We start from the raw sequence: 15,484 nt of genomic DNA, 5'->3' as shown, positions 1-15,484 counted from the left end.
ATTTGATAATACCTAACTTGCACCAGAAATGTCACGCACGCCGAGTATTTTAGCAATTTCTTCGCAAAAAGACTTTGGGAATCAACAGATAAAATACTAGACACTTTTCATCCTTATATTTTCGAGGATCAATACGACGTCAATGACATCACTCTAATATGTGGCGTTGTGGCGTTGTACCAGGTCATTAAGTGCACAGGGGGTAAGACACGTGGTGTATTATGGTAAGTGATGCTATAATTTTTATTTTAAAATTAAAGAGCCTAATCAATGAATAACACAACAGGCTTTAAACTGAACTTTACTTTTACCAAATAAATTATACCAAATACATTGACAGATTAAAATCAGACAATCTTAACCGCAGAAAATGATACAAAAGGGTATTTGACTGAATAAGTAGACGATCCCGAGGGAACAGTAGCATAGGATAGGAATACCACGGCCCACGATGAAGAAGAGGTAAGAACAGAATACTGTGAAGACTTCCTTCCAACTGAAGATCTTCCTAGATATACGGCCTTCGCATATATCGTATTCCTTGTATTCTGGAAAGTTAAAAGAATGTCTAAGTTCAAATATATAATAATAATCTTTTCTACAAGTGAGTTTCCGTGTTCTAAATCAAACGCCCCCTTCATTTTTGGTGATTCGGCTGATTGTGCTTTGGACATAGGACATTTACCTACTCTTGTTAGATGTTATTATGTTATGGAAATCCTGCTAATATTATAAATGCCAAAGTTTGTGAAGATGTATGTCAATCTACTGGATGGATGAAATTTGATACACGGGTGCAATATTCTTTGTAAGATGTGTTGTGTGTGTGTGTGGTGTGTTGTGTTGTTTGAGGTAAATATTCGATCGCAAAGCCGGAGCCCGCTTTTCTACTTTTCTTCTCCACTTAACACGGTCTTTGGTTTCATCCTTAGTTGTGAAAACGCCCTTTCTTTTAATAATTCTTAGGGCACTTTTTATCCCGAAATTCTCACGGGAGCGAAGCCCTGCGGCGCTGCTACTGATAATACTCAATGAGACCCAATATATTAGACACATGATTTACTTATAATAATTTGTAACAATTTATTTTTACGTGAATTGTATGGTTTGTCTTTATTAGAAATTTATTTTTTTACGAAAATAATAAAATTATATATTACTTACTCGGCATGATTGAGAGCTATTTACAATATATACTTTGGTAATTGTGAAAAAGCGTCTTTTAAAGTTTTAGAATGCGTAAAATTTAATAGGCATATTCAGCTTTTCACATTGTTTCAATTTTGTTTTTTTATGATTTTTTTTGTATTTATATTTTTTGCTTAGATGAATGACACAATGAAGATTTTTGATTGACGCAAAATGTTTCATTGTTTTTTTATCAGTGATTTTATAAATAAGAAGGTTTTACTATCTTTTTGAGGTTGAAAATTCTTAAATGAAATCTTTCTTGATGGCATCGAAATAGTACCTAGTTTTATAGAGATCAAAATAGTAAAAAAAGAACATTGTTATAGATACAATATATTATGTACAAAACGATTAGCAAAACTTTGCCGAATGGTAGAAAAGCGAGGAAGAAAAAAAAAGAAGGGTCGCGGAAAGAACCAAAGAACTTACAGATAAGAAAGTGTGCAGGGAGAAAGTATACTCGAACTCAGCCATCCACATCCCATTCCATATTTCGGAAGTAATTAATTATCAAATTTATTATAAATTAATAATTATAATTTATAGTATTAATTATTAAATATCAAATCACGCACATTTCACTGCCAGATAACAGCTTGTGTCTTTAGGTATATCTAGAGAACATGCATGAAAAACATAGAATGATCCAGCTGCTCTGTCTAAAATTCTATCTAGAACAAATTATTAGTGATTCTTCTCATAGGTGAATGGTTAGCAAACCAATACGCTCGATTAACGTGGCCCTCGCGTTTTTGGCTCTGTCTACCCCGTTACGCATATAGACGTGACACTGTATCTGTACCTAGCTGTGTTTAGTTATATGAAGTATAATATTGTGGAGCGCACATCCTCCCAGATGTCTTCCCATACCTGCCGGAAGTTCACAGAAATCAGAATAATATTTAGACCACAGAAACTCTTCTATAGGGTGACTTTTTATACATAGGCAATATTTTATCTACATGGTCAGTCCACGATTCTGAACAATTTTTAGTATGAAAAAAATGTATCTTTTCTATACGAAATGAAATACCTAAGTTGTGGAAAATGTATGGATCAGCTGGCTTTTTTCGCGATTTCAAGCCTGCTTCCATACGAAAAGTTGTTCAGTATCATCGATAAGCATGTAGATAAAATAATGTCAATGTATAAGAAATCACCCTGTATAAAGTGTTTCTAGTGTGTATAGGTACGTAAAAGTTTGAACATAATCTTGACATATCTTTTTATTGAAATTTACATTTTAAATGTTTTATTAATTACAATAAATTTTTAACAAATAACATAAAAAATAAAAAATAAAAATCCCACAGGCCAGCATTCACAAAATTCGCTGTGCGAGAAGGCTGCTCACGTAAGTAAACTTAGGCCTTTTCTGAATTGGTCAATCCAGTAAATCGTCAGGATATATTCTAAGCAAAAACGATTACCATAACGATAACAAAGTTTTTCGTGATTAGTGTACCTACTGGTGCATTTCTAGTTCAATTATATTATTCTTATTTCTATGCGGAAGATCTACTGTTCTACTGTCACACTCCACAATGTTATTATATGCTCCTCTGTCTTTACAAGTACATATCTCATTTCAATTTCATGGGAAATTGTTTTTGAATGTACTTAGGCAGTATGTAACGTTAAAGAGATACAATTCGGTTCGGATATATTAATTAATTTTCATTTATTTATATAGCAAAAGAACTGAAACCAAAGGTAGACTTAGGTATTTCAAAAATTAACTGTGAAGTGTTAAAATCTAGTTACATTGTGCCCACAGTGTCCACAGACACATAAAATTCTAAAACTGAATTAATCTGCAAAAAAAAAGTGTTGACAAAATCCACTTGTACAAACCACATCCGACATAAAGAGGCTTATCGCAGAATCTACGGATTAACACATTCCAAATTGTTTCACATAGATTTGAAATTACTAGAAGTTTACTTAATTAAAATTTATTATCAACCTATTTAGAACATCCTTTTTTTTACCGCGGTTCAAGTTTTGAAAAAATCTGGTTTATTCAGATTTTATTTATTTATTTTTTTTTTTTTATGATATGATCCTTTTTTTCAACATTGTTGCCATAATTTTTTTTGCTATCCTATTTCGGTTCCTTTACTTTTACAATATCAAAGTAATCTAAGATGATAGCAATTTCGCGCCAAGTCATATCACGATGCGGGTCAAAATTTTCACGGATTGTCATACTACTTACTCTGCTATTACATTACACTCGAACCATAAATGGATGATTTGTACGATGATATATGTCTAAATATAATATGTATTTATTTGTAGACAAAGCATCTACTAAAAGCACCAAGTATCACTTCTATTCTTAACAAGCTCTTATAACTCTATGGTGACTAAAATACGTATGCATAATATTTGGCGTTAAAAATCTGCCATCGTACTGGGAATTTCAGGTTTACCTCAAACGATCCGCTACATTTCATCCGAGCTATTGAATTTGAACCTTGTCTCTATTTGAAAGAGAGTTGATTTTTCCATGCAATAGCTTTTGACAATGTTGCTACAGCCTCGGAGGGAAATAAATGAAGCAATACAAGTTATACTGCATGCGTGGTTTATGTACGACTTTAGGCAGATGAATAAATAAGTTTTTTTTTTTACAAAAAAATCATTTTTGACACAAGCTTTTATTGTTGTCACAGAGTTCTTATTGCATTAAATGTGTGACAAAAACTCATGTCCGTGCAGTAAACCGTTGAGGAGTTCCACGTCTTGAGCCGACAAAATTTTAGCTCAATCGGTTGAAGATATCTGTTACTTTTGCCTTAGATTATCGGTAGCCTTACCTGCTAGTACATGTTCCTGGACGTCGAAGTCAGGGAAAAGCACGAACTAGATGGACGGATATAATAGGACTTCTGGACGCTACAAAGTTCATCAGGCCGTACGAGTAAAGGAGTCACAAATGGCAACACCTGGATGTCCCATAGTCAAGAGGGCTCCAGCTACTGGTGGTCACGACCCTCGGCCATTAGAATACGAATATGATGATGATGAAATTTATCTAGCAGTTAATATATTTCTCAGATTATTTGTCTAACACCGGCTACACACGCTCCGATTTAAGGGACTACAGAAAGGGATGCAGGTATTTAAAAGAAAGAGATGTAGGACGACCTTCCTTTTCTATTAAATATGTGCATTTCCTAGATTGCCCTAGCGGCAGGTGTGTGAATAGCCTGCCTAAGACGTACACACCTAAAATAGTATATATCAGTATATTTTTCTAAACAAAACAATACTGTAACAAAAGCATAAACATTCAGCGCCCAAAATTATGGTGCTTATTGAAAATTGAATAACATTTGTGTGGATTGGTCTGATGGCTCTAGAATAGATCCAAATGGATAAAACGTGTACCTTTATCGAATTTTATGATTGCAAACTCGAGACTGATGTTCTTGTCTTAAAGATAAAAGCTAATTCGGGTTTCTTTCCTTTGTTTCCTAAAAACATTGGGAGGAAGGGAGTTTGCAAACTTTTTTCTTATGACAAGATCTCTGAAGCGTAAAGGTGCACTTTCACTTAGTTTCTCCAATCTGGACGCTTCGTTTAATGTAACGAACAAAATTAAGTTTTAGAAACAATTTGTAATTTTGTTTTAAATCACATATTTTTACAAGCTTTTTTATAACTTCTGTATTATGAGGGTAACTTAGGAGGTTAAGTATGCAGATATTTTCAACCGACTGAGCTGAAACAATGCACTATTTTGATATGCACGACCTGATGGTGCAACAAGGATGGGCTCGAAACAAGGGAACTCCTGCTCTTGCTCCATGCTTGTTTCAAATCAATGTAATTTTTAATACATAATACATTTAAAAACTTATTTATTTATATACATTTGTTAAAGTTGTATCCCGGGATTTATTTCAAGTTGACTTCATTTATGACAAGTTGTTTTCAGCTTGACTTCATCGGACATCGAACACGGGATTTCCAATATTGCAGTTTTAATCCGGTATGGTACCCATTATATTCCTACCAAACCACTAGCGCATCATATTTTATAAATTTATTTTATTTATTAACGAAACATAACAAAGATCTAGACAAAGTATGCCACAATAAATAAATCTATTTGTTAGCAAGTATTTTAGTGTGCCCCTTATCGATGCTGGCCCTGGGCGGTTGCCTAATCTGCTTAACGGTTGATCCGGTTTACGAAATACAGCCTCCAGAGTTATTTAAAATACGGCCTCACAGGAATACTCACGCATAATTCACCTCTCATGCCCGAAATGTTAATTTCATAAAGCTATTTAAAAATGAATAACATTTAAAAACTTCGTTAGATGTGTCGTCTAAATAGAATATAGGGCAGTGGGTCAAACACATTTTTTTTTCTGTCATTTGAGAAAGACTGTAAATTAGATGGACGAGTGACATGCATGAGACTTCTTAAAACCCTTTTGATATGTTAGTTAGCTATGTCATAAATTATTATACTGTGACTACAATGTGATGCGACATAATTTGATTTTGATGTTATATTTCGTTGTGGCTATCGTCCGCGGCTTCGCCCGCGTCATTTTCCTAGAGAAGTTTTTTACTATTAAGTTCTAATACAAGCACAGGTTATATAGCTTTTCCGTAGATCAACAAAAAACAATAACATATTTTTTATTGTTTTTACTACTACTTCTAGTTTACCTAGTTCTACTTGTGTTTTATCTCTTTCTGACAATGTCAAATATTATAAAGCGCGATTTTGTTCTATAAATATAATTCAGGTTAATTAAATAAAACAAATTGAATAAATATGAAAACTAAAATATAAATTATAAATATTAACAAATTAAATATTTCGTCCAGCGCGTCTGACCGAGGTGGTACCAAGAATGCTGGCAGCATTTCCACGCTGTATAGTGAGACTTACTCGCTGAGCAAGGAGGCTGCCAGCTCTCCGACATATCTTTTGGAAACAAATTTAATTTTATGAATAGGTGATGATAAGTATTTCTTCAATCTTTCTCCTTGCAGGTCCTCATGAAAAGAAATTTTGGATAAACATAACTGACGTGAGGAGAGAAATGGCGGTCAAAATGCAAGATTCCATAGTTAGAAATAAGACATTACTGCAAGTAAGTCTGTTTATCACTAATATATTAACTTGATAGATGATCTGATCATAGTTTCATTTCGGATAGAAAGAAATTGATTCTAGATCTTTCTATAATGTGACCTTGGTAACGCTGGTGTCAGATTTTATTAGTAAGTCTCGTAAACATGGGTTTTACAGTTTCCTCTAGTCAGATTTAAGGACCTTTAAGGTACCTTAAAGGTTTGGAGCGGTAGTGGTGTAATGATTTATTCTAGTTAATAATAAAGCTGATTTCAAATATTTTAAAGCGAAACGTATTTTAGCATAGATGATTTAACTTTTATATGAATAACGGATCAAAACGGATCAAAAGGGCAATGAAACACATTATTTTCCAGGACAAGAATGGTGATTCAGTTATATCCGCTATCATCGGCGAGCTGGTGGAATACGAAGCAGCGTACACCGAGTGCATGAAGCTGTCCAGCAAGACGTGGACTTTCTGGAACTCTCTGTTCTATGCTGGCACCATTTACACTACCATAGGTAATTTTATTTATAAGTTAAATTGAGTTTAAATTAAGTTTTAGGATCGACCAAGATCCTCTTTGGGTCGCTGAGCCAGCGTAGTAAGATAAATCCCACCAAAAATATCCCTCCGGAACGATTGGTCTATTTTCCCTATCGGTCTACTTATATCGTGTAAAAAACTATCTAAATCTCGATTAATCTGTTGGTTTCTCTATAAATAACAACAAAATCTTTAGGTACCTACCTACCTAATGTGAACCAGGGGTACGAAAAGTTAACTATGGTGTAACACCTAGGTGAACCACTATGGCGTTACACGGATCAGATACGATAAGCCAAGTCTAATTTTCTTATTGTAGATTTTGCTTGCCTTTACCTAGAGATTTTATTTTTATCGAAAGACAAACAGCTCGGTCTAGACTTGGTTAGTTTTCTTATTGCGATCTGCGATTACCTATAGTTAAGAGTGAACGTGTTGATAAAAGTCAATGGTCATATACCTAACTTGAAACTTGAATCCAAGGCATCGTATCTTGCCACTTTGTATATAGACAATTATAATAATACATATATAAACTTATATAGCTAAAACAATTGCATAAGTAAGTATATTATAAAATTAAGAACATAAAAACAAACAAATTAGGTAGGTGCTTTCCAATTAACGAATGTATTTCTGATACGATTTTTTAACAATAATATGTTTTTAACAAGCAAAAGAACCTTAATTATGCTAAAAAACTAATTGGCATCCTTGTTTTACAAAAAACAAATTATTAGGTACCTATATATTAAAATGAAGAAGGACAGTTCATAAATTGAATTTTAAGAAGTCTTTTGATATTTTCAACGTAAACATGTCCCTGTCCCGTTTATCATTAACCACAATTCTAATTTTTATGGAGTGAATTTTACGCCTGACAGTTTTTCAATAGCAAAGTTGTGAAATTGTAAGAATATAAAGATAGAAGGCGTTTCTTAGGCATTAGCAAAACAAAGGAAGTGGTACTAATGAAAATATGTACATATGTATCGGCGGCTGCACTGTTAACAAAGCTATGAAAGTGAATTTATGTGAGTATTTTTCTTTCAGCAACGAGACTATAATTTTATGTTGCCCCGCAAAATCTTACACAAAGCGGTTCAGATGCGTTAGAAAATAAATTCTTTGTTTCCCGTTGAAATATTTCAAAGACATCGTGGAATTTATTTTGCTCCTTATTTCTTTATCTTTCTGCAAATAAAAAGTAAATAATAGTTTAATACAATAAAAGAGATTCGAATTTAAAATCAAGATAAATTTTGCTTCGACGGTTTGTTTTCTGTTGGAATACGAAAAGAAGTTTGAACAGTAAAATGACCTTAGAATTTGATAGCATTCTTCACATTCTGAGAATCGAGTGTAAAACAAAAATGAAACGCAATTTTTCACAGCATACATTGACAAAAGCGTTCCAATACGGAATATGGATCCAATTTATTCTGGACTATTCTTTTCGGGAGAACACGCTTATTACTTTAGTATTTGGTTGAGATTAGTGCGCGATGGATGTCTGATTATTCTGGTCAAGCTTATTATTATCAGTGCACGCTATACGAACTGACGTGAATGTAGTAATAGTTGTTTTAAATTTGGAACTGTGCCCGGCGGCTTTGGCTTTCCGCTCAGTCACAAGCCTAAACCAAAGAGTGCATTTAGAAATTTCGCGACATTTCACCATTTCAATTATAACTCCCGTAAATTCTGTGTTTTATAAAATCTTGGAAATTTCAAAGTGTAAAGTGATATGAGAATGTGCTAAAAGTAATGGGTTAACCCGTTTGTTTACGTGTGTCACGATGAGGCGTCCGAAATAGATTCTTTTCTTAGGTATCTGATTGACCCCGTTGTTGGAGTTTATGTCGGCCGATACAGAAACGGTAAGTTGTATTGAGTGTAGATTGCTATCGTCATCTCATAAAATATTGGCAGGAGATCTATTGACGAATGCCAAATCAGTCGCTCTATCTGAACGAACAGCCAGTGTGATTTTGCTGTTATCTAATTCACTTGTGTGTTTTTTTTCAGCTGCCAAAGGAAGAAAAGGGTGGTGATGAGTAACGAGACAAATGAAGAAAATAATGTCCTAACCCTGAAAATTCCTATAATAAAAGCAGAATCTGAAACCCAAACTAGTGGTCATTTAGTCACAAGAAAAACCCCGGAAAAAGTAGAACCCGAAGACATGGAGACTGAACAGAAACAACAAATGTCAATTAGGAAACGAAGAAATTTATCTAAAAATAGAAGTCAAGCTGCAAGGCAAAGGGAAAAGACTCCCGAACCTGGCAGAACTCTTGTACCTCATGAAGATACGACTACATCCGATGACGAAGACGTACACCCACAGCGTAATTCTCGAGAAATTGAAGCTGATAGCACTTATGAAGAAATGAAACGCATGGTCCAAGAAAAATCTAATGTTAAAGATCCAGTTTATGATTTAGATACAGAGGAAGTTTTGGAAGCCAGAGCCATGGCCGCTAATGAAAGAAGACGTAGAAGTGTTTCTCCATTTGCAATTCCCGATAAAGAAGAACTTTTACAACTACAAAGAAAAGGAAGTTTTATTGATCCAAGTAATAAGTTATTAAGCACAAATTTATACAGTTTGAACCTGAAAGACGAAGAACCATCTCGGCGTAATTCTCTTACAATTGATCCAACTAGAAGAAATTCTTTATCACCTCCAATATCTAGTACTGGCGCACCAAAAGAAAGTGACTTCAATTTCCCATTACCGACTACTCCTAAAAAGCTAGAAGAAATGGTATATCCAGATGAAAAGAAGTCTGAAGATTCAGAAAAGAAATCTAAAACACCTGTGAAATCAGAACCAGTTTTCAGTTTTGAAGAAAAAGACATCAAACAAAATGTAAAAGCAACAACGCCTAAAACACCCGAAACTCCAGCACCAGCACCAGGTGAACTTGTGACGAAAGTAATTGCAATTGAAAGAACGCCAAGTAAGAAATTAGTAGCGGAAAAGAAGCCAGTAGTCGAAGTGAGAGAACGTATTGTTAGAACACCAAGTAGGAAAATGTCAACAGATGTAAGGCCGGTAATTGCTAAACAATCAGCCGCCAAACCAAAAGAAGAGCAACAAAGTAAAGTGCCACCAGTGAAGCCAGCACGAAGCAAGTCGGCAACTAGATTTGGGGTCAGTTTTTATATCACATTCGTTTTGCTATTGTGTGTGGCTTTGTTAATAGCATTATATTTTCAACTGACATGAATATTTTTCAAGATATGACATCAATATATTATTTATTATTTAGAATAAGAAGAATAACTAATACTTTTATCCATAATGATATTTACAGAGTAAAACTAGTGAGAGTGAGATGAGTGAAGACCAGATAAATCAACAAAATTTCAACACGAGTGGATCAAAACGCAAAGTTGTACCAACTCCGAGGCGATTCGTAAGAAGTAGATCTCCAAGAGCAAATAGATCTCAATCTGTTAATAGGGCAGAAGCTGTTCAAGTTATAGATAAAACAGGCACAGGCATGAGTCAAACGAGTCGAGAAATAATCGAATTAATGCAAAAAGCACGAGCGCGTAGCCTTTCAATACCAAAAGACGATCCTCGACTTCCAGTAGAATATAAAAATTACAGTAAAAATTTACAAACACCGACAAAAACTCCTTCGACGCCTAGACATCAACGAGGAATATCATGCCCTAAAACTATTCAAATTATAAGCGACAAAGAAATTTTATCAGGGTTGAATTCAGGACTCAAATTAAAACAAAAGAAAGAAACCGAACCTCAAAAACCCGCAAGAAGAAGAAGAAGTTCAGGCTATATAGATGCGAGTCAATCTGAATACACATCAAGTTGTTATTCAACATCACCAAGTGAAAATGAATTTGATTTTGACTTATCAGAAAGAACAGCAGAGTTGACTCGAAAATTACATATTTTGAGCCAAGAAGCAGATCAACGAGAAACTCTCAGTAATATACTTCTTGCGAAGGACGATACTGATAATTTAAAAAAAGAAGTTCCATTTTTACAAAAATCTACTCTTAGGAAACGATCTGTCGTTAATAATAAAAATGAGGAAAAAAAAGATAGCAAAGAAACACAACAGGCAGAGTCAGTTAAGTTGAAATTGGTCGACAAAAACAAATATACTAAAAGTAGATGGAAATTAATAGCGAATTGGCAAGAATTTAAACGCGAATATGAGCAAGATTACACGAAAATAAAATTACAGCGCAATAGATGTGTTTGTGATTTACTTTTGCTAATAATAATGTGTGGATTAGGTGGGATGATGTTCAAATCTTTGGAGGGATCTTTTGAAAATGCTTATAAATGTGGGACGAGGGGTGTGAAAAGGGATTTTATTGAAAGTTTGTGGAGGGGCAGCCACTATTTAAAAGAAGAGGATTGGAAATCGATGGCTAGGAAGAAGTTGTTTGAGTTTGAGGAGCAGTTGCATACGGCACACGAGGCGGGCGTGACGTCATACAGCGGCCAGAGATCCTGGAATTTTATGAATTCTTTTGTTTATTGCTTGACGTTAATTACAACTATTGGTAAGATTATTTTACTCATTTTATCCCATAAAAGTAGGTAATATATACCTTTATAATATAAATGACATTGCTATTATCATATCCGGAAGGGTATAATCATATTTTATATTAATTCTATAGATCAAAGCCTCAAAGTAATGGCGCGCTTCGACGTTTTTTCTTATGTTAGTACCTATATCAATTGCTTAATCCTAGTGTTTCATGTCATGATTTTTAATAAATGGGAGTGTAGGTGTGTGTGTGGTGTGTGGGTGGGTTTTTCGTTTAATATCTAATTGTTGACAAATGTTTTTATCAAAAATGAACCTTCCTCTCATGTTGATGTCTGTTGCAGTATTTTTTTTTGTTTTTCAAATAAATCCTGAAATACGTTCATAAAACTAAGGATAGAGGTTCAAAAGAATTCGCAATATCAAGCGTAGAGCTGCACAGTTCGATGGAAAAAGATAAAAATCGTAAAACACTGTCGCCATGCTGACATCGCAGGTCGTCTGTCGATGAACATAACATTGTTAGCGAGGATTGGAAAAAATAATATCCGCTCGGGAGAAAAAATACACATGATCTGATATGACGCGTTTTTGTTGAAGATTTCAATAGGTTTCTGGGTGATACAATTTTTTAGACGATATTACTTTTTATTTTTACAATGTTAGACAAAAATAAAAAAGGTTTGGATATGTGTAGCTATGTGAGTTTACATTGTAAGAATAAATAGGGACTATAGATTTGATTGGGATAATGTTTTTGACACTGTATCGATATCGTTACCTATATACATAGCAGAAACACAGGATATATTGGAACTATACGTGTATACATTACACTTGTACAATAATGGGAATATATTGCTCACGTCTAAAAGTTGAATTTGACGTGTCCCGGCCGGTACACCGTGCGCTGGCCGAGCCAGTCATTCATGTTACACTGGGCTGTTTGTTATGAATATCATAAGCAGGAACTATTACATTAACGAGTAGTTGTACTGTTAGATACTGCTTCCAGAACCCATAACTTACGTATTGTGTTATTATTTCTATGTACATGTACATAACTTTTTGATGTTACGCATAAATAGGTATATTCTAATTCTATATGATAATTCATATATTATGCTTGATGTATATAGTACCTATTTAATAAATTATTAAGCATAATTAATAATTAAAAGTAGAGGGCTTCCCCTCATCCTTGCTGTCGTTCGCAGTCTGTAGTTCAGACCTAGGTTCAATTCCAAGCGGGGACAAGTAGTAGGTCTGTGTGTATTTATATTATCAATCAATGAATGTTGATCATTTTTTTATTTATTGCTTATAACTTTCCAGGCTATGGTCATATTGCGCCGAAGACGACGTACGGACGCGTCGCCACTATTGTCTATGCTATCATAGGCATTCCTCTCTTCCTCATAGTCCTAGCTGATTTCGGCAAACTTTTTACAAGAATCATCAAGTTCTTTTGGGCGTTTATCCGAAGGTTCTACTACACTAGGAGTTGCAGGAAGGTCAGGAGAACTGTGCCAGTTCAGGTTAGTATTTTGTCTACTTTGGTTTTCAATGTGCGGCATTTAATAATATTCATTTATAATGTAAGTTTTGAAAGTCTAATTAATCTTTTTATATGTCAAATTTCATCAACATCACTATCGGTACATTTACGGATGTACCGATCGGTCGTCCATCCCGGAAAAATAAAAGTTCCTGTGGAAAATTCACACGGGCGAAGCCGCGGGCCAAATCTGTATGAAATATAAGCGCACGTAATTTTTGTAACAGTCACTCTTACAAGATCAGGGTGCTTACCATCATCAACGCGATCCACTTTGCGATCTAAATTGATCTGCATCGCAAATTAGTACCATCGAGTTAATTTTTAGTATGAATGCAATTCATTTTAGGTTCCCAAATTGAACTGAGTTACATTGGAATCGTTCCGTAAAAGTTGATAGTAAGCCTACGATCGTACTTAGTAAGAATTCTCATTCCCCGATGTCGTCTTCTGAAAAATATGTAAGATAAATAAACAATGAAAATGTTTCCCTTCATTCAGGAATGAGTAATGATTATGCTTCGGGCTAGGCGGTGATTTAGGGTCACTGCACACTTGCTACGAAGAATAATAACTTGAATGTTTAATCTAAATGTAAATAATTTAATTTTCAATTACACAAATTAGGTATAACATACAGGATAACTTGACATGAAGCTGACTGTACTAGATTACTAAAACTCGAATCTAATTACATGAACATTAGTTTTATAAATTCCATCCAATTTATCCATTATAATCATGAGTGCTTGCAATATTATTTGGTTTTGGTCCCCTATAGTCTCACAATTTTACTACAATAATCTCTACTTTCAGTCTTCACACTGTTCTTAACTAACCAAGTATTTTATGATTACAGGAAGTAATGAAAGGCTTGAACATCGTCTACGATGTCGTCCGGAGGCCCTCGCAAATCTTCTCAGAAGAGGATTTGGAAAGGAAAGCTGGAGATTCCCCACCAGTCCTTGAAAGGAAATCCAGTGACGCACCTCCTCCGCTGCCACCTAAGCCTGGCCAGCTGAGCCAAACCAAAGATGTTGAAAACGAAACAGAACCAGACACACCAGCGCCATCTTTGTTTGAAATCGACGATGAATTCAACCTCCCCATTTCAGTGGCCATCGTTATTCTAATAGTATATATAATTATAGGTGCATTTGGGTACTATACTTGGGAGACATGGAATTTCTTCGAATCGTTTTATTTCGTTTTCATATCCATGTCAACTATAGGGCTTGGTGATTTAGTTCCTGATCATCCGATGTTTATGATGGCATCCATATTGTATCTTGTTTTCGGTTTGGCTCTAACGTCTATGTGTATAAACGTTGTGCAAGTTAAACTTTCGAATACGTTCAAACAGGCAAGTGCGAAGTTAGGAGCTACTATAGGATTGAAGGTTTCTGAAGAAGATGGTAGTTTAGTGCCGATGACGCCACCGCCAACAGAAATAGCTCCCGTCCACAAACCAAAAAATGAAACAGAAGAAAAAGAAAGCAAAGGAGTTGATGAGAGCGATCCAAAGAATAGATAAGCTACGTTAATGATATGATGAGACCATTTAATTGATTATTTAGAAATAATGTAAAAAGTTACAGTTATTTAATACTGATCAATGATTTATATATTTTATACAACAATTTTTTTATGAACATTTAACAAACACTATAAAGCTTGTAATTTTTTTTACAAAATCTAAAGACACAAAAATATTATGTAATCGATGTTATTGATATACATATAGCTGTATATCGCCCGCTACAGTATTTAATGTCATCAAACACTGACATAACCTTTGTCAACGATGCAGATAGGTCAGATCAATAAGTGCGATGTAGAGAAGATAAAGTCGCGCAGCCAACCTTTGGTTCCGATAATTATTGTCTGAGGAAGAAATCGGGAAAACACTCAGATGAAAGAGACAACGAACAGAGAGAATGTTTAGTATTTTCATTGCCTAGATATACTTTAGTCTGTAGTTACCATGACAAAGTGATCAAAAATCTTTGATGCCAAAAAGTTATTGCAATTGTTATTAGTGTGTTGTAAAAAAAGTATAGTTACTTAATTGGTGCTAATTGTGCTTCGTGTGGTTTGGTACGTTGGACCGGTAAATTTGACCCTACCGAGAAGATAATATTTAATTAAACTTCATTCAAAAACCTGGTACGGATATGTCCAGTAAAACAAATTTAACTTACAAAGACCAGAAGATTTACACCATAAAATATAGGCAGACGAATTAAAAAAAACAGGTCAAACAGGCGCATCGAATAACAGTAATGAATGAATAAATACAACTTTTTATGAAGATTGAATATATAGGTCTTGAAAATGAGGTTCAATCGGTATTTTATTTTTGGGTCTAATATTTAATGTCCAGTCGGTACTGGAACCTACGCGTTTTAGGTGATACTGTTACTAATTTTATAGTTACATTTTACATTTAATTATGTTTGTTGATGCGTGTGTAAATAAAAGGTTTTATTATTTATGTTTTATTTTTAAATGTCCAAAGTCTGCGTGGATATCCAGGGTGC

General features: G+C 34.4%; 1 protein-coding gene and 1 long non-coding RNA gene across 2 annotated transcripts; one reads left to right on the top strand and one right to left on the bottom strand.

The window, feature by feature from the left end:
- Positions 1 to 285: 285 nt before the first annotated feature.
- On the bottom strand, positions 286 to 1,429 carry LOC128680374 (uncharacterized). Its single transcript, XR_008405854.2, has 2 exons — positions 1,165 to 1,429; positions 286 to 548 (listed from the first exon to the last, which is right to left on the bottom strand). It is a non-coding gene; the product is annotated as an uncharacterized LOC128680374 (long non-coding RNA).
- Positions 1,430 to 8,407: 6,978 nt separating this feature from the next.
- LOC128680372 (muscle M-line assembly protein unc-89-like) lies at positions 8,408 to 15,438 on the top strand. The gene is made up of 5 exons (XM_053763463.2): positions 8,408 to 8,725; positions 8,874 to 10,005; positions 10,169 to 11,396; positions 12,722 to 12,924; positions 13,804 to 15,438. The coding sequence occupies exons 2-5, from the start codon at positions 8,899 to 8,901 to the stop codon at positions 14,476 to 14,478; spliced, it is 3,213 nt and encodes a 1,070-aa protein (XP_053619438.1). The 5' UTR covers positions 8,408 to 8,725; positions 8,874 to 8,898; the 3' UTR covers positions 14,479 to 15,438.
- The last annotated feature ends 46 nt before the right edge of the window (positions 15,439 to 15,484 follow it).

Source organism: Plodia interpunctella, chromosome 24 (assembly GCF_027563975.2).
Source record: "Plodia interpunctella isolate USDA-ARS_2022_Savannah chromosome 24, ilPloInte3.2, whole genome shotgun sequence".
NCBI classification, from domain to species: domain Eukaryota; kingdom Metazoa; phylum Arthropoda; class Insecta; order Lepidoptera; family Pyralidae; genus Plodia; species Plodia interpunctella.
The sequence above is the reverse complement of the archived record's forward strand: the minus strand, read 5'-3'. Positions and strand labels throughout refer to the sequence as shown.

Coding starts and splice junctions, on each gene's coding strand:
- LOC128680372 (XM_053763463.2), top strand. CDS start 8,899: ATGAGTAACGAGACAAATGAAGAAAATAATGTCCTAACCCTGAAAATT. Junction 10,006..10,168: donor AGTCGGCAACTAGATTTGGG/GTCAGTTTTTAT, acceptor TGATATTTACAG/AGTAAAACTAGTGAGAGTGA. Junction 11,397..12,721: donor GACGTTAATTACAACTATTG/GTAAGATTATTT, acceptor ATAACTTTCCAG/GCTATGGTCATATTGCGCCG.